Here is a 25,534-nt window from a genome sequence, read left to right as displayed (position 1 = left end):
TCTGCTGTTAACCTGTTAGAGCTCTAGGGGCGCTATTTCATTTTTGGAAAAAAAACGTTCCCGTTTTAAGCGCGATATTTTGTCACGAAAAGATGCTCGACTATGCATATTCTTGACAGTTTTGGAAAGAAAACACTCTGAAGTTTCAGAATCTGCAAAGATTTTGTCTGTAAGTGCCCCAGAACTCATTCTACAGGCGAAACCAAGATGATGCATCACCCAGGAATTAGCAGAATTTCTGAAGCTCTGTTTTCCATTCTCTCCTTATATGGCTGTGATTGCGCAACGAATGAGCCTACACTTTCTGTCGTTCGCCCAAGGTCTTAGCAGCATTGTGACGTATTTGTAGGCATATCATTGGAAGATTGACCATAAGAGACTACATTTTCCAAGTGTCCGCCTGGTGTCCTGCGTCGAATTCGGTGCGCAATTGCCAGCTGCTTCTACTTTACCATTTGATTCAGGGGAGAAAGCATGTGTCCAAGAACGATGTATCAATGAAGAGATATGTGAAAAACACCTTGATGATTGATTCTAAACAACGTTTGCCATGTTTTCAGTCGATATTATGGAGTTAATTTGGAAAAAAGTTCGCGTTTTGAGGACTGAATTGTCGGATTTTTTTTGGTAGCCAAATGTGATGTATAAAACGGAGCTATTTCTAATACACAAGGAATCTTTTTGGAAAAACTGAGCATCTGCTATCTAACTGAGAGTATCCTCATTGAAAACATCAGAAGTTCTTCAAAGGTAAATGATTTTATTTGAAGGCTTTTATGTTTTTGTTAATGTTGCGTGCTGGATGCTAACGCTAATGCTAACGCTAAATGCTAACGCGAAATGCTAATGCTAGCTAGCTACTTTTACACAAATGATTGTTTTCCTATGGTTGAGAAGCATATTTTGAAAATCTGAGATGACAGTGTTGTTTACAAAAGGCTAAGCTTGAGAGATGGCATATTTATTTCATTTCATTTGCGATTTTCATAAATAGTTAACGTTGTGTTATGCTAATGAGCTTGCTGATAGATTTACACAATCCTGGATACAGGGGTTTTTTCATAGCTAAACGTGACGCAGAAAACGGAGCGATTTGTCCTAAACAAATAATCTTTCAGGAAAAACTGAACATTTGCTATCTGAGAGTCCTCATTGAAAACATCTGAAGTTCTTCAAAGGTAAATGATTTTATTTGAATGCTTTTCTGTTTTTTTGTGTAAATGTTGCCAGCTGAATGCTAATGCTAAATGCTACGTTAGCCATCAATACTGTTACACAAATGCTTGTTTTGCAATGGTTGAGAAGCATATTTTGAAAATCTGAGATGACAGTGTTGTTAACAAAAGGCTAAGCTTGAGAGCTAGCATATTTATTTCATTTCATTTGCGATTTTCATGAATAGTTAACGTTGCGTTATGGTAATGAGCTTGAGTCTGTATTCACGATCCCGGATCCGGGATGGGGAGATCAGAAAGGTTAATGATAATGCAGAGGATTTTCCCAAGGTTACTGTTGACGCATATTCCACGGTAGTTATTGGGGTCAAATTTGTCTCCACTTTTGTGGATTGGGGTGATCAGTCCTTGGTTCCAAATATTGGGGAAGATGCCAGAGCTAAGGATGATGTTAAAGAGTTTTAGTATAGCCAATTGGAAATTGTTGTCTGTTCATTTGATCATTTCATTGAGGATACCATCAACACCACAGGCCTTTTTGGGTTGGAGGGTTTTGATTTTGTCCTGTAGTTCATCCAAGGTAATTGGAGAATCCAGTGGGTTCTGGTAGTCTTTAATAGTTGATTCTAAGATCTGTATTTGATCATGTATATATTTTTGCTCTTTATTCTTTGTTATAGAGCCAAAAAGATTGGAGAAGTGGTTTACCCATACATCTCCATTTTGGATAGATAATTCTTCGTGTTGTTGTTTGTTTAGTGTTTTCCAATTTTCCCAGAAGTGGTTTGAGTCTATTGATTCTTCAATTACATTGAGCTGATTTCTGACATGCTGTTCCTTCTTTTTCCGTAGTGTATTTCTGTATTGTTTTAGTGATTCACCACATTCTCTCTTTCTCTGTGTGTTCCCGTCTCTCTCTCTCTCTCTGTGTGTGTTCCCGTCTCTCTCTCTCTCTCTCTCTCACACACACACACACACACACACACACACACACACACACACACACACACACACACACACACACACACACACACACACACACACACACACACACTCCAACAATGTAGCAGGTGAAGGGGTCTGGAATTTAACTGCAGCCTACATGGACACTAACAGAGTGACAATGTGTCCTTCTAACCCCCCCAAAAACTGACAGATCCCTCTCCCCCCAGCCCTCCCTCTCTGACTCTCTATCTCTCTCTCTGATTCTCTCTCCCCCCTCGATCCCTCTCCCCCCAGCCCTCCCTCTCTGACTCTCTCTCTCTCTTTCTCTGATTCTCTCTCCCCCCTCACTCTCTCTCCCCCCAGCCCCCCCCCCCCCCCCTCTCTTTTGCTCTGTCTCTTTATCTCTCTCAATTAAATTCCATTTCAATTTAAGGGCTTTATTGGCATGGGAAACATATGTTAACGTTGCCAAAGCAAGTGAACTAGATAATAAAACATTTACAGTAAACAAACTAATAAAAACATTTACAGTAAACAAACTAATAAAAACATTTACAGTAAACAAACTAATAAAAACATTTACAGTAAACAAAACAATAAAAACATTTACAGTAAACAAACTAATAAAAACATTTACAGTAAACAAACTAATAAAAACATTTACAGTAAACAAACTAATAAAGACATTTACAGTAAACAAACTAATAAAAACATTTCAAATGGCATATTATGTACAAAAGGGGAAAAAATGTAAATAAATATGGGTTGTATTTAACGACTCTGGGGGGGAGTATTTTCATTTTTGGAAAAAAAACATTCCCGTTTTAAACAGCTTCGGATAGAAAACACTCTAACGTTTCCAAAACTGTAAAGATATTGTCTGTGAGTATAACAGAACTGATGTTGCAGGCCAAAGCCTGAGAAAAATCCAATCCGGAAGTGGAACATATTTTGAAAGAGCTGCGTTCCAATGAGTCCCTATTAAGTTGTGAATGTGCCATCAACCAGATTACGCTCTCTACGTATTCCCCAAGGTGTATACAGCATTGTGACGTAGTTTTACGCATTTTTGTTGAAGAATAGCCATAGGCGGCTACATTGCGCAAGTGGTTACCTGATGCCCCCAGAGAGATTCTCGTGTAAAATACAGAGGTAGCCATTACTCCAATCGGTCCTACTGAAAAACGAATTGTCCCGATGGATATATTATCGAATAGATATTTGAAAAACACCTTGAGGATTGATTATAAACAACGTTTGCCATGTTTCTGCCGATATTATGGAGCTAATTTGGAATATTTTTTGGCGTTTTCGTGACTGCAATTTCTGGGCGATTTCTCTGCCAAACGTGAAGAACAAACGGAGCTATTTCGCCTCCAAAAAGAATATTTTTGGAAAAAAGGAACATTGGTTATCTAACTGGGAGTCTCGTGAGTGAAAACATCCAAAGCTAATCAAAGGTAAACGATTTAATTTGATTGCTTTTCTGATTTCCTTGACCAAGTTACCTGCTGCTAGCTGGACAAAATGCTATATTAGGCTATCGATAAACTTACACAAATGCTTGTCTAGCTTTGGCTGTAAAGCATATTTTGAAAATCTGAGATTACAGGGTGATTAACAAATTCATTTGTGAATTTCATGAATAGAAGTATTTTCTAGGGATATTTATGTCCGTTGCGTTATGCTAATTAGTGTCAGGTGATGATTACGCTCCCGCATGCGGGATGGGGAGTCAGTAGAGGTTAAAATGGTGTTTGTTCTTCAAATTTCCCTCTCCTCACATATACAGTTGAAGTCAGAAGTTTACATACACCTTAGCCAAATATATTGAAACTCAGTTTTTCACAATTCCTAATATTTAATCCTAGTAAAAATTATGCCATCTATTTTGTGAAGTGCACTGGTTCCTCCTGCAGTAAAGCACCCCCACAGCATGATGATGCCACCCCTGTGCTTCACAGTCGGGATGGTGTTCTTCGGCTTGCAAGCCTCACCCTTTTTCGTCCAAACATAACGATGATCATTATGGCCAAACAGTTCTATTTTTGTTTCATCAGACCAGAGGACATTTCTCCAAAAAGTACGATCTTTGTCCCCATGTGCAGTTGCAAACCGTTGTCTGGCTTTTATATGGTGGTTTTGGAGCATTGGCTTCTTCCTTGCTGAGCGGACTTTCAGGTTATGTCGATATAGGACTCATTTTACTGTGGATTTAGATGCTTTTGTACCTGTTTCCTCCAGCATCTTCACAAGGTCCTTTGCTGTTGTTCTGGGATTGATTTGCACTTTTCTCACCAAAGTGCGTTCATCTCTAGGAGACAGAACACGTCTCCTTCCTGAGAGGTATGATGGCTGCGTGGTCCCATAGTGTTTATACTTTCATACTATTGTTTGTACAGATGAACGTGGTAACTTCAGGCGTTTGGAAATTACTCCCAAGGATGAACCAGACTTGTGGGGGTCTACAATTTTTTTCTGAGGTCTTGGCTGATTTCCTTTGATTTTCCCATGATGTCAAGCAAAGAGGCACTGAGTTTGAAGGTAGGTGTCACATTCTGACCTTAGTTCCTTTGATTTGTCTTTGTTTAAGTATGGTCAGGGCGTGAGTTGGGTGGGTTGTCTATGTTCCGTTTTCTGTGTTGTGTTTGTGTTTGGCCTGGTATGGTTCTCAATCAGAGGCAGGTATCATTCGTTGTCTCTGATTGATAATCATACTTAGGTAGCCTTTTCCCACTTGTATTTCGTAGGTGTTTATTTTCTGTGTCTGTGTGTTCCACACGGAACTGTTTCAGTTGGTTATTCCACGTGTCATTTATTGTTTTGTTTCAGTGTTCGCTTGTTTACATAAAGAGCATGAACACGTACCACGCTGCGCATTGGTCCTCCGATCCTTACTACTCCTCCTCGTCAGAGACAGCCGTTACAGTAGGCCTTGAAATACATCCACAGGTACACCTCCAATTGACTCAAATGATGTCAATTAGCCTTTCAGAAGCTTCTAATGCCATGACATTATTTTCTGGAATTTTCCAAGCTGTTTAAAGGCACAGTCAACTTAGTGTATGTAAACTTCTGACCCACTGGAATTGTGATATAGTGAATTATAAGTGAAATAATCTGTCTGTAAACAATTGTTGGAAAAATGACTTGTGTCATGCACAAAGTAGATGTCCAAACCGACTTGCCAAAACTATAGTTTGTTAACAAGAAATGTGTGGAGTGGTTGAAAAATGAGTTTTAATGACTCCAACCTAAGTGCATGTAAACTTCCGACTTCAACTGTATATATATATACAGTGGGGCAAAAAAGTATTTAGTCAGCCACCAATTGTGCAAGTTCTCCCACTTAAAAAGATGAGAGAGGCCTGTAATTTTCATCATAGGTACTTCAACTATGACAGACAAAATGAGAAAAAAAATATCCAGAAAATCACATTGTAGGATTTTTAATGAATTTATTTGTAAATTATGGTGGAAAATAAGTATTTGGTCACCTACAAACAAGCAAGATTTCTGGCTCTCACAGACCTGTAACTTCTTCTTTAAGAGGCTCCTCTGTCCTCCACTCGTTACCTGTATTAATGGCACCTGTTTGAACTTGATATCAGTATAAAAGACACCTGTCCACAACCTCAAACAGTCACACTCCAAACTCCACTATGGCCAAGACCAAAGAGCTGTCAAAGGACACCAGAAACAAAATTGTAGACCTGCACCAGGCTGGGAAGACTGAATCTGCAATAGATAAGCAGCTTGGTTGGAAGAAATCAACTGTGGGAGCAATTATTAGGAAATGGAAGACATATAAGACCACTGATAATCTCCCTCGATCCGGGGCTCCATGCAAGATCTCACCGGGTGGGGTCAAAACGATCACAAGAACGGTGAGCAAAAATCCCAGAACCACACGGGGGGGGGGGGGGGGACGACCTAGTGAATGACCTGCAGAGAGCTGGGACCAAAGTAACAAAGCCTACCATCAGTAACACACTACGCCGCCAGGGATTCAAATCCTGCAGTGCCAGACGTGTCCCCCTGCTAAGGCCAGTACATGTCCAGACCCGTCTGAAGTTTGCTAGAGAGCATTTGGATGATCCAGAAGAAGATTGGGCGAATGTCATATGGACAGATGAAACCAAAATATAACTTTTTGGTAAAAACTCAACTCGTCGTGTTTGGAGGACAAAGAATGCTGAGTTGCATCCAAAGAACACCATACCTACTGTGAAGCATGGGGGTGGAAACATCATGCTTTGGGGCAGTTTTTCTGCAAAGGGACCAGGACGACTGATCCGTGTAAAGGAAAGAATGAATGGGGCCATGTATCGTGAGATTTTGAGTGAAAACCTCCTTCCATCAGCAAGGGCATTGAAGGTGAAATGTGGCTGGGTCTTTCAGCATGACAATGATCCCAAACACACCGCCCGGGCAACGAAGGAGTGGCTTCAGTCTCCAGATCTCAACCCCATAGAAAATCTTTGGAGGGAGTTGAAAGTCCGTGTTGCCCAGCAACAGCCCCAAAACATCACTGCTCTAGAGGAGATCTGCATGGAGGAATGGGCCAAAATACCAGCAACAGTGTGTGAAAACCTTGTGAAGACTTACAGAAAACGTTTGACCTCTGTCATTGCCAACAAAGGGTATATAACAAAGTATTGAGATAAACTTTTGTTACAAACAGCCCGTCAGAGATGTTTTGTCACAAAAAATCTCAAAAGGAGGGAGAGAGAGGCCGACCGTGCTTTCACGCTCTCAGAGAGCTGTGTGAAGCACAGGGCTCACAGTCTGTCACTGGACCATTCAACAGGTATTGTGAGGGCATCCTACATACATTCTGAAACAGCTCAGCTCTCTGTTACACATTTTCCACCGCGGCAGCTACAGTGATTCCCCCTGAGGTGGTAGCACAGAGAGCAGGAATAGCAATATCTATAACTCCACTCCATCTCACACACTGCATGTTCTATCACTTAAGGGTATGTGTCAGGGGCCATGTGTATGAATTTAACATAACAGTGTTTGATGTATTGCTCTGGATTCCGTGGAAGCTTGTATTTCCTCTGAATAATGTAAATGAATACTTTAAGAATTATGACTACATGCAGCAATATATATATATATATACCACCACAGCGGGATTTGATGTACAATAACTATGGATAACACTTCACTTGACCCCCAGTGTGATCACACGTTATGGCACGGTCATAACCATGTCGTAATATGTCATAACAGCTGACATAACTTGTCATAACCTGTCATAACGTGGTCATACCACTGTCACAACCCATACATTTACACCTGTTTCTGAGCCATGAGTCTGTTGACAACACACAGAGCACAAAGCGCAAACGCTCCTGCTCTGTGTGGTATCCATAGCAACAGCTAAACTTGCGCTTGAGTGTGTCCTTTGTTGTGTGTGAGAAACTCCTGAGGTAGTTGCTCAGCATCACTGTACACATTAATTAGATAACACTTTACTTGACAACCAGCGTCATAATATGGTCACAATATGTCATAACAGCTAACATAACTTGTAAAAACCTCTCATAATATGATCTTAACACTGTCGTGACATATATTTACACCCGTCGTGACATATATTGCGTAATTTTTGGGCAGGTTATGACACCTACATAAGATTGTCAAAACCCACAAAACCTCCCACAGGAGGGAAAACATTTAATTTAAGTGATAATGTCTGAGAAGCCGGTGTTTGGAGGACATATTGGCACGGGTGTTGTTAGGCAAACCCTCCGAACACCGGCTTCTCAGCCATTATCACTTTTATACAACCAACAAGAGCAAGAGCACAAGAAAGAGCGAGAGAGAGGGGGGGAGAAAGAGAGAGAGGGGGAGAAAGAGAGAGAGAGGGGAGGAGAAAGAGAGAGAGAGGGGGAGAAAGAGAGAGAGAGAGGGAGAAAGAAAGAGAGAGAGAGAGAGAGAGAGAGAGAGAGAGAGAGAGAGAGAGAGAGAGAGAGAAATTGAAAGTGAGGCTGATATTCAGCTCCAGAGAATTATCGCCTTGTGCTCTGTGTGTTTCTCTGCAGACTCATGGCTCAGAAACATTATCACACACACACACATCCACACACACACACACGCTGCAAAGTTTTCAAACTGTGTCAAGATGTCATTAATGTCAACATTATGGCATGAATCCTGCTCCCCTATCTCCTTCACTTTGCTGCAGTGTAATGTAGAAGCAGAGGTTAGGGAAATCACTGCATAATGAATCCATACCATTAACACAGAAATAATATGTCAATTTCCACCTTATGGTTTCTCAGGAGGTTAGTGAGAGATGGAGGGGAGACAAGGATGTCAGTGAAGCTGTGGGGGAAGGTTTAAACAAACACAGAGAGGAAGTTAGGGGAGAAGGTTTAAACACAAACACAGAGAGGAAGTTGGGGGGGAAGGTTTAAACACCAACACAGAGAGGAAGTTGTGGGGGAAGGTTTAAACAAACACAGAGAGGAAGTTGGGGGGGAAGGTTTAAACAAACACAGAGAGGAAGTTGGGGGGGAAGGTTTAAACACAAACACAGAGAGGAAGTTGGGGGGGAAGGTTTAAACACAAACACAGAGAGGAAGTTGGGGGGGAAGGTTTAAACACAAACACAGAGAGGAAGTTGGGGGGGAAGGTTTAAACACAAACACAGAGAGGAAGTTGGGGGGGAAGGTTTAAACACCAACACAGAGAGGAAGTTGTGGGGGAAGGTTTAAACACCAACACAGAGAGGAAGTTGTGGGGGAAGGTTTAAACACAAACACAGAGAGGAAGCTGGGTGTGTGCGTGTGTGTGTGCGTGTGTGTGTGCGTGTGCGTGTGCGTGTGCGTGTGTGCGTGTGTGTGTGTGTGTGTGTGTGTGTGTGTGTGCCCAGCCAGGTCGCTCAAGATCAACTGCGAAATTCGGCATCCATCCAGGTAAGCAGTGCACACTGGGAGATGACTTCAAAACTGTTCACTAGGGGCAATAGTGAGCGCTATTGCCATCAAGTAGGCTTGGGTTTTGACAGGGTGTTGAGGACGGGGATGGTGGATGGACGAGCTCTGGCTCGGAGGGTCACATGTTCGATCCCAGTGTTAGGCAGTCATTGTTTTAACCCTGTCACAAACCTTAACCCTTAACTAAGCAGAATTAATACCAAAAATTAACCTTTGAAATGTGATTTTTATGAAAACGAACTTTGGATTCTGCCGTGAGACTGTGAGAGCTTGTCGCTGTGTGTGTGTTCCTTCTCCACTCACCTGAGACAGCCAGTGGCGTTGCGAAGCACCTGGGAAGTGTGTGTGTGTTGCTTGCGGTCGTCATGGAGATTGTGGGAGGAGTCCCAGGAGGAGGAGTTAGGGATGATGACACTATTGGTCAGAACGGCCAAGGCATCCTGGATGATTGGCATCTTCAGGGCATCACATGACGACAGGTTCCACAACACACCTGAGGACAGACAGACAGACAGACAGACAGACAGACAGACAGACAGACAGACAGACAGACAGACAGACAGACAGACAGACAGACAGACAGACAGCGAGACAGACAGCGAGACAGACAGACAGACAGACAGACAGACAGACAGACAGACAGACAGACAGACAGATAGACAGCGAGACAGACAGACAGACAGACAGACAGACAGACAGACAGATAGACAGACAGACAGACAGACAGACAGACAGACAGACAGACAGTTGGGTTAGAATACAGACACAGTACATACAGTGTGTTAGAGGAGGAACAGTCATCAACAAGCTCAGAAACATCTGACATCTGTCTCCAAGCAACAGTTAACCATACGACACTGCCATTGTTATTCTGGTGCTTTCCATTGAAACAACTCTGCTTTAAACTTCAAGTCCCCCCCCCCCCCCCCCCCCCCCCCCCCCCCCCCTCCACTCCTCCTCTCTCATCTGTGACGGTATGTCGGTCTGGCAGTTTAGATTTGAGAGACACTAATTAAGATTGAAACCCAACACAAAAACAGGAAAAAGAAGCCATTTTTATGGCCAATGTATTAAGAAAGCACAGGTCTGTGCACAAACAACGCTCAATTACACTAACACAATCAACAGCGTCTCAACTGATGTATACTTTGCATCACGACCAAGACTGAATTTAAAAAATGTTGACATGTTCAGGTATCTTGTAAATCCAGGGCCAAGTGGACAATATAATAACAATGGATTTGGTGGTTAATAATGTATAGGCATGTATACTAGAATGTGAGACAGGGCAGAAGGCCACATGGAACAGCTATGATGTCATCTATTTGGCTGTGAGACAGGGCAGAGGGCCACATGGAACAGCTATGATGTCATCTATTTGGCTGTGAGACAGGGCAGAGGGCCACATGGAACAGCTATGATGTCATCTATTTGGCTGTGAGACAGGGCAGAGGGCCACATGGAACAGCTATGATGTCATCTATTTGGCTGTGAGACAGGGCAGAGGGCCACATGGAACAGCTATGATGTCATCTATTTGGCTGTGAGACAGGGCAGAGGGCCACATGGAACAGCTATGATGTCATCTATTTGGCTGTTAGACAGGGCAGAGGGCCACATGGAACAGCTATGATGTCATCTATTTGGCTGTGAGACAGGGCAGAGGGCCACATGGAACAGCTATGATGTCATCTATTTGGCTGTGAGACAGGGCAGAGGGCCACATGGAACAGCTATGATGTCATCTATTTGGCTGTGAGACAGGGCAGAGGGCCACATGGAACAGCTATGATGTCATCTATTTGGCTGTGAGACAGGGCAGAGGGCCACATGGAACAGCTATGATGTCATCTATTTGGCTGTTAGACAGGGCAGAGGGCCAAATGGATCAGCTGTGATGTCATCTATTTGGCTGTGAGACAGGGCAGAGGGCCACATGGAACAGCTATGATGTCATCTATTTGGCTGTGAGACAGGGCAGAGGGCCACATGGAACAGCTATGATGTCATCTATTTGGCTGTGAGACAGGGCAGAGGGCCACATGGAACAGCTATGATGTCATCTATTTGGCTGTTAGACAGGGCAGAGGGCCAAATGGATCAGCTGTGATGTCATCTATTACTGACTCATGTACTGCTGACTGCTATCACACTACTCTACACTAACACATGCTTCACTCTGTCTCTCTCTCTGTTTCTTTCCTGCTCTCTCTCTCTGTTTCTCTCTTTCTGTTACTCTCTCTCTGCTTATCTCTCTCTCTCTGTTTCTCTCTCTCTGTTTCTCTCTCTCTGTTTCTCCCCCTGTTTCTCTCTCGCTCTGTTTCTCTCTCTCTCTCTTTGTTTCTCTCTCTCTGTTTCTCCCTCTCTCTCTCTGTTTCTCTCTCTCTCTCTCTTTGTTTCTCTCTCTCTCTCTCTCTGTTTCTCTCTCTGTTTCTCCCTCTCTCTCTGTTTCTCTCTCCCTGTTTCTCTCTCTCTCTGTTTCTCTCTCTCTCTGTTTCTCTCTCTCTCTGTTTCTCTCTCATTTTCTCTCTCTGTTACTCTCTCTCTGTTACTCTCTCTCTCTCTGTTTCTCTCTCTCTGTTTCTCTCTCTCTCTCTGTTTCTCTCTCTCTCTCTGTTTCTCTCTCTCTCTCTGTTACTCTCTCACTCTCTCTGTTTCTCTCTCTCGCTCTGTTTCTCTCCCACTCAATTAAATTAAATGAAATTCAATTCAATAGTCTTTATTGACATGGCAAGTTAAATGACTTACATTGTCAAAGTATGCCTAACACAAAATGTTCGGACCAGCAACAATAATAATAGTAGTAGTGGAAATGGGATTATCATTAACAGCAACTACAACAACAATATTAATGAGAACAATAATACATTAAAGACATAGTAGTAGACCAACGTGACTGAGAAGATACATGACATGGTATGAAAGACAAAACAAAACTAAATGGGAAATCTTATGGACATTACATTGCACTTTCACTGGCTGTCCCTCAGGTTTGGCAGGAGGACACATATTCGGATGCCAAAACTGCACATTTGGGATTTTCACCCAATAAATATTTGATTTTATATTTTATAGTCTCAAATTCTTTGTATTGAATTATAATTTTGGGAAATAAATATTCTCTTAGGTCTGAGTATTTGTCACAGTGTAATAGGAAATGCAGCTCTGTCTCTACCTCTCCCCTGGAGCAGAGTGAGCACAGTCTGTCCTCTCTGGGCAGCCAGGTTTGTCTGTGACGACCGGTCTCTATAGCCAGACTGTCCTCTCTGGGCAGCCAGGTTTGTCTGTGACGACCGTTCTCTATAGCCAGACTGTCCTCTCTGGGCAGCCAGGTTTGTCTGTGACGACCGTTCTCTATAGCCAGACTGTCCTCTCTGGGCAGCCAGGTTTGTCTGTGACGACCGTTCTCTATAGCCAGACTGTCCTCTCTGGGCAGCCATGTTTGTCTGTGACGACCGGTCTCTATAGCCAGACTGTCCTCTCTGGGCAGCCAGGTTTGTCTGTGACGACCGTTCTCTATAGCCAGACTGTCCTCTCTGGGCAGCCAGGTTTGTCTGTGACGACCGGTCTCTATAGCCAGACTGTCCTCTCTGGGCAGCCATGTTTGTCTGTGACGACCGGTCTCTATAGCCAGACTGTGCTCACTGAGTCTGTACCTAGTCAGTGTTTTCCTCAGTTCTCTATCAGTCCCAGTGGTCAGATAGTCTGCCACCATGTACTGTCTGTTTAGAGCCAAATAGCATTGAAGTTTACTTAGATTTGTTGTTGTGTCTTTCCAATAGTTGATATATTTTCATTTTTGCTTTGTGATGATTTGGTTGGGCCAGATTTTCTGAGTGCTGTCCTGAGGCTCTGTGGGGTTGGTTTGGTTTAGTGAACTGAGCCTCAGAACCAGCTGGCTGAGGGGACTCATCTCTTGTTTAATATATTGACATTGTAAAGCAGTGTGGTGGAATGTTTTGGGGTCACTTGTTTTTAGACGGTTGTAAAATTTACTGGTTATTTTTTTTCTATTAGAATAAGTCCCAATTCTGCTCTACATGACTTATTTTTTTGTTTTTCTTTGCATTTGCAATACAGTCTTGCAAAACTCTACAAGCAGTATTTCGATTGGATGTTTGTCCCATTTGGTAAATTTATTGTTAGAGAGTGGACCCCCATACTTCGCTGCCATAAAGAGCAATTGGATCTATAACTGATTGGAAAATGTTGAGCCAGATTCAAATTGGAACTTCGATTTTAATGTTCCTTTTAATGGCATAGAATGCTCTTCTTGCTTTGTCTCTCAGGATTCATCTCTCCCACACTCTCGCTCTCTCTCTCTCTGTTTATCTCAATTCAATTCAATTTAAGGGCTTTATTGGCATGGGAAACATATCTCTCCTACTCTCACTCACTCTGTTTATCTCTCTCTCTATCACTATGTCTCTCTATGTTTATCTATTTCTCTCTACCTCTCTCTCTCTCTCTCTCGCTCTAAGCTCTCTCTCGCGCGCAATTCCATTTCAATTTAAGGGCTTTGTTGGCATGGGAAACATATGTTAACGTTGCCAAATCAAGTGAACTAGATAACGATCAAAGGTGAAATAAACAACTAAATTAACAGTAAATATTACACTCAGAAAAGTTCCAAAAGAATAAAATACATTTCAAATGTCCCTAACCCTATTATGTGCAAATATTTCAAAGTACAAAAGTGAAAAAAAAATAAACACAAATCTTGCTGCTGTGACGTCACACTGTGGTATTTCACCCAGTAGATATGGGAGTCTATCAACATTGGGTTTGTTTCAAATTCTATGTGGATCTGTGTAATCTGAGGGAAATATGTGTCTCTGATATGGTCATACATTTGACAGGAGGTTAGGAAGTGCAGCTCAGTCTCCACCTCATTTTGTGGGAAGTGAGCACATAGCCTGTCTTCTCTTCAGAGCCAGGTCTGCCTAAGGTGACCTTTCTCAATAGCAAGGCTATGCTCACTGAGTCTGTACATAGTCAAAGCTTTTCTTAAGTTTGGGTCAGTCACAGTGGTCAGCTTTCAATACTCTCTGTTTAGGGACAAATAACATTCTAGTTTGCTTTGTTTTTTAAAAATGATTTCCAATGTGTCAAGTAATTATCTTTTTGTTTTCTCATGACTGGGTCTAATTGTGCTGCTGTCCTGGGGCTCTGTGGTGTCTGTTTGTGTTTGTGAACAGAGTCCCAAGACCAGCTTGCTTAGGGGGCTCTTCTCCAGGTTCATCTCTCTGTAGGTGATGGCTTTGTTATGGAAGGTTTAGGAATCACTTCCTTTTTGGTGGTTGTAGAATTGAATGTCTCTTTTCTGGATTTTCATAATTAGCAGGTATAATCCTAATTCTAATTCTAATTCAAATCCTCAATTTGGTGTTTGGTGCTCTCTCACTCGCTCTCTCTCTCTGTTTCTCTCTCTCTGTGTTTCTTTCCGCTCTCTCTCTCTGTTTCTCTCTCTCTGTTTCTCTCTCTCTCTCTCTCTCTCTCTCTCTCTCTCTCTCTCTCTCTCTCTCTCTGTTTCTCTCTTTCTCTCTCTCTCTCTGTTTCTCTCTCTCTGTTTCTTGCTCTCTCTGTTTCTCTCTCTCCCGCGCTCTCTCTCTTTCTCTCTCTCTCTGTTTCTCTCTCTGTTTCTCTCTCTGTTTCTCACTCTCTTTCTATGTCCACCCCCTCTAACTAGACACACTGACTCAACCTACCCTACACATAATAAGCAAACACAACACATACACCACCAACACTCCAAGTCCGCGGGACGAAAGCTGCAGTCAGATGGTGGAGCAGATGTCTTCTCTCTGACGGTTGAGAGCACGGCTGGTGTCCTATTGGTGGACGGTGACACACGCACCTCATCAACAATCCAACCACACTAATTAGTGCTTCCTCCAGGTCTGACTAACCATCTCACAGAGAGAGAGAGAGAGAGAGAGACAGCAAAAGGATGGAAGACAGAGGCATAGAGAGAGAGAGATTTTTCAGCATTTTCTTTAAAAAAATATAGATTTAGAGTTAGATAAACTTGGATTTTTTTTGTCAGGAACATATACAGGATGCTACCCTCTACAACATAACATTCACTTCAAATCAAAACTCAAAACCTACAACCTGATTTTGGACGGAATTACAGAATCACCTGGAGGGTTTACAACTACCAAGGATTTATTACCCTATACAACAAATTCTCTGGAAAACAACAGAAACCTGAAAGAACCATCCAACCTGGAACTGAGTGAGTAATGTTTAGTCTGAAACTATATTTTATTTCCAAAAGCCAAGAACAAAAATGCATTACATTACTTTATAGGGACTGAATGCTAAATTAATGCTGCCAAGCTTGATACAACTTCAATTAGCACTGACGTGTCAAGTGAGAGGTGTCAAAGCCCTTTAGCCCAACAATGGCAGGAGAGTGGAACAGTCTACTCCAACCAAATGGAGAGGCCTTAGAAGCTGCCTCTCGCTGTTCAGAGGTAATTAAAATACAGTACCCTGTGCATGTAAAGAATGATAAGGAAAGAAAAGATTACAAAATGAAGCTGCTTATGGAAAATCAAGAGACACTTTTTCTGACTATTACAAGAATGGGGACATCAGCAACCTTATCTTCCACACAAACCATCCCCTGGCATGGTACAGTGCTATATTAGCACACTACCCCTTTGTTAAGAGAGGGGGTGTTAACGAGGGGTGGAAACTCAGGATACTTGACAACGGGGACTCTGAGTCAGCTAATATAAATCTCTATAAGTCTGGAACAGTAATGGTACAGGGCAACCCCAAACAGTTTCAGCTGGACTTTCACCAAATTAAAGAATCAGCCCAGCAGGAGAAGCTCTCCCTTGAGAAAGACACCCCCACCCCGAGCATGTCAGACCAGACCTCTTCATTATATAACCCCACAGACGAGCCACCCCGAGCGGGTCAGACCAGACCTCTTCATTATATAACCCCACAGACGAGCCACCCCCAGCGGAAAGTCAACCTCCCAGCACAGAGTACTACCCTCTCATTGAAATGAAGGATACATTTACCCAGCTGGAGGTAAGGCAGGTGGAGCTGGAACAACAGGTGATTACACTCCAGTCAGCACAGACCCAGACAAAAGTCCAGCACAAGAACACTCTCTTAACCAGACCCGGAGAGCTGGAGGTGGACAGAGACATATCTGCACTCTGGACAGTGGTGAGACAACTACAACAGGAGAAAGAGCAGGAGCAGGAGAAGAACAGAGCACTAGAGGAGAGGATCAGACTGCTGGAGGAGAGGTTGAGGGGGATGGCGTGTGACAGACAACAACCCACTAGAGAGGTGTTCACCCCCGCAGAGAAGCCAGCAGAACAGCCCACCTCAGCACCCGACAAAAGTCTTGGCATCCCAGCAAAACAGTCCACACCAGACCCTGACAATAGCATCGACACCACAGCAGAACAGTCCAAACCAGACCCTGAGCATAGCGTCGACATCACAACAGAACAGACAAATGAAGAACCCCAAGCCTAGCAGCTCTCACCCCCTCTGAACACCCCCCCTGTCAGCCACCCTGATAGCCCTTCTGACAACCTCCCCCCACACAAACTGAGGACATACACAAGACACAGATTAATCTCCTTATGGACTCAAATGGGAAATATATACAAGAAAAATTACTTTTTCCTAAACACAGTGTGTCTAAACTCTGGTGTCCAAACACCCAGCCTGCCTTAGACCTTCTGTCTGAGGACCAACTAGGCTCACCTAGCCACATAATAATACACACAGGCACAAACGACCTGAGATCACAGCAGGAAAGGGTGGCCACAGCACTGAAGGGAGTGATTGAAAAAGCTTATTCTACTTTCCCCAACGCACAAGTGGTTATCTCCACCCTGCTACCACGAAAAGACTTCCACCCTGCCACAATACAGCGTGTAAACGCAAGAATTTCCCGTGATTGTGCCTCAAAACCAAATGTATTCCTGGTCCACCACTCCACCCTGGATTTGAACAGCCTCTATGACCAGGTCCACCTCTACAAGGCAGCAATGCCCACCACTCCACCCTGGATTTGAACAGCTTCTATGACCAGGTCCACCTCTACAAGGCAGCAGTGCCCACCTTTGTCCGGACTCTAAAGGACATCGCTCTCAAATGTAACCCCAACACTTCACACAGGAGCAACAGATCATTAGACACCCCACCCAGACCAGCGAGACAACCTCCCAGACCTGCAGGACACCCCCCTAGACCTACACATACAGGACCCACGCCAAGAGGACTTACATCCAGACCACAGCCCCACCAGCCACATCCACACTCCCACCCCAACCAATCAACAACCCCACCACATCAACCATGCCCACACCCCATTTAGGCCCCCTCAGATCAGACCTATGCCCCTCCTGCCCACCCCATGCACCCCACCCCCACTTGTACCAAAGGCCTCAACATGGAAGTCACACATACGCCCAGGCAGTGAGCGGGCAAACAGGCCCAGCAACCACTCTTAAACTAGCCCAAACCAATGGCATGTACCAGATGCTCAGCAGGCTCTGCTCACACTTACTGGCATGAGGCCAAACCACATGACCAACAACATTGGACACTTTATGGAACACAAAGCCTTCACCATCTCATCCTGGAATATCCAAGGCCTGAGGTCATCTGCCTTTGGCCTAAAGAGCAGGAACCTGGACTTCACCAAATAAATAGTCAATACAGACATTGTCATCCTGCAAGATAACTGGTATAGAGGAGACGGACCCACTGGTTGCCCTCTAGGTTACAGAGAGCTGGTAGTCCCATCCACCAAACAACCAGTTGTGAAACAGGGAAGGGACTCAGGAGGTATTATAATTTGTTATAGAGCAGACCTAACTCACTCCATTAAATTAATCAAAGCAGGAACATTTTACATTTGGCTAGAAATTCAAAAGAAAATGATCTTAACAGAGAAAAATTTCCTCCTGTGTGCTAACTATATCCCCCCACTAGAATCCCCATACTTTAATGAAGACAGCTTCTCCATCCTGGAGGGGTAAATCAATCAATTCCAGGCCCATGGACATGTACTAGTCTGTGGCGACCTAAACCGGACATGAACCGGACACGAACCTGACACCCTCAGCACATAGGGGGACAAACACCTGCCTGGAGGTGACAGCATTCCCTCCCCCATATGCACCCCTAGGCACAACTATGACAACATAACCAACAAAAACAGGTCACAACTCCTGCATCTCTGTCGCACGCTGGGTATGTACATAGTCAATGGTAGGCTTCGAGGGGACTCCTATGGTAGGTAAACCAAAAGCTAATCTCTTGGCAGTAGTACTGTAGACTACTTTATCACTGACCTCAACCCAGAGTCTCTCAGTGTTCACAGTCAGGCCACTGATACCCCTATCAGACCACAGGAAAATCACAGTCTACTTGAACAGAGAAATACTCAATCATGAGGCATCAAGGCCAAAGGACCTGAGTAACATTAAGAAATGCTATAGATGGAAACAATGCAGTTTGGAAACCTACCAAAAAACAATTAGGCAACAACAAATTCAATCCCTTTTAGACAATTTCCTGGGTAAAACATTCCACTGTAATAGTGAAGGTGTAAACTTGGCAGTAGAAAAGCTTAACAGTATATTTGACCTCTCAGCTTCCCTATCAAATATAAAAATCTCAAATAGAAAACCGAAGAAAATGAACAACAATGACAAATGGTTTGATGAAGAATGCAAAAATCTAAGAAAGAAATTGAGAAACCTGTCCAACCAAAAACCAAGAGACCCGGAAAACCTGAGTCTACGCCTTCACTATGGTGAATCACTAAAACAATACAGCAATAAACATCAGTACCAAAGGTAACTTCCACAAAGCTGTGAACGATCTGAGAGACAAGGCAAGAAAGGCATTCTATGCCATCAAAAGGAACATAAAATTCAACATACCAATTAGGATATGGCTAAAAATACTTGAATCATTCATAGAGCCCATTGCCCTTCATAGTTGTGAGGTCTGGGGTCCGCTCACCAAAATATCCTCAGTGTACAACATAGAACACCAAATAATGCATGCAGAGCAGAATTAGGCCGATACCCACTAATTATCAAAATCCAGAAAAGAGCCATACATTCTACAACCACCTAAAAGAAAGCGATTCCCCAAACCTTCCGTAACAAAGCCATCACCTACAGAGAGATGAACCTGGAGAAGAGTCCCCTAAGAAAGCTGGTCCTGGGGCTCTGTTCACAAACACAAACACACCCCACAGAGCCCCAGGACAGCAGCACAATTAGACCCAACCAAATCATGAGAAAACAAAAAGATAATTACTTGACACATTGGAAAGAATTAACAAAATAACAGAGCAAACTTGAATGCAATTTGGCCCTAAACAGAGAGTACACAGTGGCAGAATACCTGACCACTGTGACTGACCCAAACTTAAGGAAAGCTTTGACTATGTACAGACTCAGTGAGCATAGCCTTGCTATTGAGAAAGGCCGCCATAGGCAGACATGGCTCTCAAGAGAAGACAGGCTATGTGCACACTGCCCACAAAATGAGGTGGAAACTGAGCTGCACTTCCTAACCTCCTGCCCAATGTATGACCATATTAGAGATACATATTTCCCTTAGATTACACATATCCACAAAGAATTAGAAAACAAATCCAATTTTGATAAACTCCCATATCTACTGGGTGATAGCAAGATTTGTGACCTGTTGCCACAAGAAAAGGGCAACCAGTGAAGAACAAACACCATTGTAAATACAACCCATATTTATGCTTATTTATTTTCCCTTGTGTACTTTAACCATTTGAACATTGTTACAACACTGTATATATATATAATAAGACATTTGCAATGTCTTTATTGTTTTGAAACTTCTGTATGTGTAATGTTTACTTTTCATTTTTATTGTTTATATCACAGTTGTATATTATCTACCTCACTTGCTTTGGCAATGTTAACACATGTTTCCCATGCCAATAAAGCCTCTTGAATTGAATTGAATTGAGAGAGTCAGAGAGAGAGTGGATGGAGAGAGGGAAAGAGAGTCGATGGAGAGAGAGTGAGAGAGAGAGGATGGAGAGAGAGGAAGAGAGGGGATGGAGAGAGAGAGGGAAAGAAAGGGGATGGAGATAAAGACTGAGAGAAGGGGGGTGGAGAGAGGGAGAGAGGGGTGATGGAGAGAGAGGGAGAGATAGAGAGGGGATGAGAGAGAGACAGACAGAGAGGGAGCAGACCTAGCCCACATAATTAAATTATTCAAAACAGGAGCATTTTACACCTGGCTAGAAATTAATAAGGAAATAATCTCAACAAAGAAAAATGTATTCCTCTGTGCTACCTATATTCCCCCAATTAGAATCCCTGTACTCTAATAAAGACAGCTTCTCCATCTTAGAGGGGGAGAACAATAATTTCCAGGCCCAGTGACATGTGGCGACCTAATCGCCAGAACTGGACAAGAACCTGACACCCTCAGCACAAAGAGGGACAAACCCTTTCCTGGAGGTGACAATATTCCCTGCTAGACACAACTCTGACAAAACAACCAACAAAAATGGTTCACAACTTTAGCAGCTCTGTTGCACTGGGTCTGTACATTCAGTGGTAGGCTTTAAGGGGAATCCTACAGTAGGTACACTCAAGGCTGTTATGTGTGACTAGTTTCAGGAAACTAGGCGTATGTTGCGCGTCACAGGAGAGCCATTTGAACGTAAACAAAAAATAAATAAAAATCTTAATGCGTTTCTTTTTGGCAGAAATGCCTTCGGGAACATGTGAACTTTCATGTGCCTTAATAACAAACTTGAATGCCATCTGTACATACAAATACGATTGTTATATTACGAGCCTAGTTGGTTTAGCTTCAGAACAAGTGATGATTGGCTGAGATAATGAATTGGCTGGACATGGCAAGAGATGAGTTTGGATCGGTCGGCCATGTAGCGCGCTTCTGTCTATAATATGAGTTGGCAATCCTTTCTAACACAGCTTTTTTTTATTTTTAAGATCTCACGTAGTAGAACTGCATAAGTGTTGATCTCCACTTTTTGGAGGACCGAGTTTTGAAATCAGTAGAATTAGAGAATGATAGCTAAGGAGAAAAAAAGAATGAAAAGAGAACACACAGAAGGCTATTGTATAAAACACCTGTTTCCGGATGACATCTTCAAACAAAGGGCAACCATGGCATCCGTGACATAGAGGGAGAACTGTCCAACCATGCACAGAGGTAAGAGTCTAGCTAGCTACATTTTCAGATATTACACATTTCTAATTTTTTCAGAAAGTTGTTTTCATTTCAAGTTAAAGTGTACTGTTAAGTAGCTAGCTAACATTAGCTGGCTGCTAGCTAGCTAATGTTAATGTGTATGATCTGTGTAGTAATATTATTGATATCTCAGAGCCATTTGCATTGCTAGTTATAGACTAATGTTAGCTAGCTAACATTGAACCTGATTGGTTAGCTACCTGTAGATTCATGCAGGGTTGTAACGTTATAAATTGGGGATTATGGTTCATTGTTTAGCTAGCTAGCTACATGTCTAAACAAAAGACTCCGCTGTGCTAGTAACTAGTTCAATAGATTGTTTATGATGTCACTGCGACAACTGTTGATAGACATAGCTGGTAAATTCACTCTGGCTATCTACTCCGATTTCAGAGCACTCTCTTCTGAGTGTGCCATAGCGCAGAATAACTGACGAATTTACACCCGTTGAATATGACCAGTGTCAGTAAACATTGAAAAAAAAGTATAATACAATTTTTGCCAGCAGCACAGTTGCAGTCACCAAAGCTCTAAAAACAGCCTAACCAGTTCTGTTAGGGCAAGTAAAATGGTCAGAGTGAGCTGTTCTCTCATTTGTGTTTGGAAGTAGCTAGCAAGCTAGCAAATGTTAGCCAGTTAGCTTGGGTGCTTGACTGCTGTTGTTAGGTCAAAACACTCGGATCAACCCTACTTTTCGTCCAGAGCATCCAGTGTGCGCTCTGAACGCTCTGAGAGCGAAACACTCAGAATTTACAAATGGCCAATATAACACCGCTCTAGAGTTTAGGAACGCCCAGAGCACACACTGGCACTCCAGATTTCAATTTACAAACACACCATAGTATAAGCCAACCTTTAGTCTTGAAATAGTCATTAGTAGCTTACCAAACTTGCTAACTGCCTGGTAATCAGTACTATATTGTCCCTCTAATTACTCTGAAAGCAGTGATTAGAGGGAATCAAACACTTCATGAGAACCCATGAGCTCATGTTGCGCAACATTTCTATAGGCAATGCAATTGCGTGATAAAAACAGAGTGATGGCCCCTAATAAAAATAGGAGGATCCCATCAGCTTTCTATAAGCAGTGATCGCCAGCCGGTCGAGGCATTCCCTGGTCGATCACCAAATATTTCTGTAGAAAAGCCAACGAACGATAAAGGCTTGCGCTCCATTTTTAAAATCATGTTGAGCTGTTGCCCTTAGGTGCACTTGATTCAAAAGTCCTGCGCACTGGCTAAGAAAAGTGTTCCCATGAGACAAACTCAGCCTACCCGGCGGAAGGGCAAATCTGTGACGAAATCAAGTGCACCTACTGCGCTGCCCAATCGGATAGCTCAAATCACCGTGGCTACAGAGCTTCCATGACCCTGGCCACAGCCAAGTTTAATAGGCTATTAACCTACGTAAGATTGAATCACTTTTAAAACCACAGAGAGACAGTCAACGAATACAGCAAAGAGCTGCTGTTTTTATGAGCGAGTTCAAGTTTAAGTTTATATTCAGCACTGTCACTGTTTTTATTCAACACTATTACAAAACGCGCTTCTCCGTACTTCCGCTCGGGCTGCAGCTGCAATGAATGAGTAGCCAAGTATCGATAGCCCTGCGTTTTATTATTATTAGCAGATCGGCGTTAATATTTTGGAATATGTAATTTTCTCCTGTTTATAGGAACATCATGAATTTGTGCATGATGCAGATGCGTTGCGACTTGAGTTTCGCCATCAGGTGGAAGACGGTGTCCTCTCTCTCTTGTCAGTCTCAATGGAGGAAAGGAAGGAGAGAGCAGGGATCGTGAGAGGAGGTTAGGAAAAATAATTTTGAACAGTCATCCAACTTGGAATTCCAAGTCGGAAACTCGGGCATCTTTCTAGAGCTCTGACTTTTCGACCTGAAGATCACTGACGTCGTGATTTGACATCGTTGAAAATCAGATGCAGGTACCATCAGTCCAGTAAAATAAAAAAGCTAACTATTTCAATTCATGTTCCACAGTGCTTCACAGGTCCCAATCCAACTGATCTATTTTGTTATTAAAGCTCGAGTTTTGAAATATAATATGGTCTGATTAACAATATTGTCAGGACAATCATATAGCCAATATGCTGTGATAATGTATTAGGACTACTGCACAAACCTCTTTCCTACAAAACTGTATGTGTGAGGTAAATGTAAAAAAAATAATCTGAGCAGTAGATCTCAGCTTGCTTTTTGACTGCGAAAGTGATCTTGAACCAGAAAAGTTTGGTGACCACTGGGCTAGACATATTATATTTATTTATTCTATTGGCTGCAGGGGCAGTATTGAGTAGCTTAGATGAAAGGTGCCCAGAGTAAACGGCCGGTTCCTCAGCAAAGGTTGCTAATAAATGCATAGTATTAGTAGTATTGGATGGAAAACACTCTGAAGTTTCTAAAACTGTTTGAATGATGTATGTGAGTATAACAGAACTCATATGGCAGGCAAAAACCTGAGAAGAAATCCAAACAGGAAGTGGGAAATCTGAGGTTGGTCGATTTTCAACCCAGCCCATATTGAATACACAGTGGGATATTGGTTATGTTGCACTTCCACATTTTTTTTTCTGAGCGCTGTTCTCAGATATTACATGGTTTGCTTTTTTGGTAAAGTTTTTTTTTAAATCTGACACAGCGGTTGCATTAAGGAGAGGTATATCTATATTTCCATGTTTAACAACTGTATTTTCATCGACATTTATAATGAGTATTTCTGTAAAATGATGTGGCTCTATGCAATATCACCGGATGTTTTTGGAACTAGTGACCGTAACATGCCAATGTATACTGAGATTTTTTAAATATTAATATTAACTTTATCAAACAAAACATACATGTATTGTGTAACATGAAGTCCTATGAGTATCATCTGATGAAGATCATCAAAGATTAGTGATTCATTTTATCTCTATTTGTGCTTTTTGGCTGGAAAAATGGCTGTGTTTTTATGTGAGTTGGTGGTGACCTAACATAATCGTTTGTGGTGCTTTCGCTGTAAATCCTATTTGAAATCGGGATTAACGGGATTGCAGCCCTAAGAAGTTTTAAGGGATGGGTAGCGTCAAGAAGTTAAGGACAGGTGCAAGAAAATGGTCCATTCTAAACATCTTATTTAGTGTACGTAAAGACAATACTAAATCAAGAATAGTCTGATGGGTGACAATATTATCCTATCACTTGTGAATGATATATTATCACTTGTGAATGATATATTATAATTTGTTAATAACAGATTATAATTTGTTAATAATAGATTATATCTTGATAATGATATATTTTAATTTGTGAATGAGAGATTATAATTTTTGAATGATAGATTATCCATTGTGAATGATATATTCTAAATTGTGAATGACATATTCTAACTTGTGAATGATATATTATCACGTGTGAATGACGAAGTATTACTTGTGAATTATATATTATAATGCCCAGCTTGTGTGCAGTAAGACAGGAAACATAGCCTTAAAAAATATATATATCATAGTCGCACACCTCATGTAGCCTAGCCCATAGTCCTATATATGTTTCAATAAGGTTAGTATCACACCTCATGTAGCCTAGCCCACCTCATGTAGCCTAGCCCTAGCCCATATGTTTTAATAAGGTTAGTATCACACCTCATGTAGCCTAGCCCATAGGCCTATATGTTTTGATATGGTTTGTATCACAATTTAAGTGGCCAAATAACTTCTTAAAATTAAACACATTAATTTGCTTTACAAGGTGTGTAGAGCCTAACTGGCATACATTAGCAGCGTGTGAGTTTCAAGTTTTTGGGAAGATAATTTTCACCATACAAAATGCACCTTTATAATAAAAGCATTACAAGCATAATCACATTGATGGTCACTTTTGATATGGTTGTTTTTCTGCTAATGGAACATTCACACTTATAGCCTGCTACCATGTGCACATTGCTGCACTTATAATGTCAAGAAATAGCCTAATAGTTTATAAACATTTTAAGCTAAACGTTCTGATCTGTTGCATCCGCCTCATTGCATGAAACATGTTTTTAGATTCTAGTGGTTGTATTCATTTGGGATCTATCGTATCCCACAACTGTTTAGACTATGTTTGGAATATTTATTTCTTCGCAAAGAATAAAATAGGTGAACTTGATTGCGATAGGGTTGTGCTTTTGCTGTTCGTTAGGCCTACTCATCT

At 42.2% G+C, this 25,534-nt stretch overlaps 1 protein-coding gene across 1 annotated transcript in view; it reads right to left on the bottom strand.

Annotated features, from left to right (window-relative positions):
* Positions 1 to 25,534, bottom strand: part of LOC139366914 (catenin delta-2-like) — a 573,021-nt gene that overhangs the window by 113,019 nt on the left and 434,468 nt on the right. Inside the window, exon 16 of the mRNA XM_071104665.1 lies at positions 9,374 to 9,563. Within this exon, the coding sequence (XP_070960766.1) occupies positions 9,374 to 9,563 (190 nt within the window). The remainder of the gene's footprint in view (positions 1 to 9,373; positions 9,564 to 25,534) is intronic.

Source organism: Oncorhynchus clarkii, chromosome 15 (assembly GCF_045791955.1).
Source record: "Oncorhynchus clarkii lewisi isolate Uvic-CL-2024 chromosome 15, UVic_Ocla_1.0, whole genome shotgun sequence".
In the NCBI taxonomy this organism is placed as follows: domain Eukaryota; kingdom Metazoa; phylum Chordata; class Actinopteri; order Salmoniformes; family Salmonidae; genus Oncorhynchus; species Oncorhynchus clarkii.
This window is presented reverse-complemented; position numbering and strand designations above follow the sequence as displayed.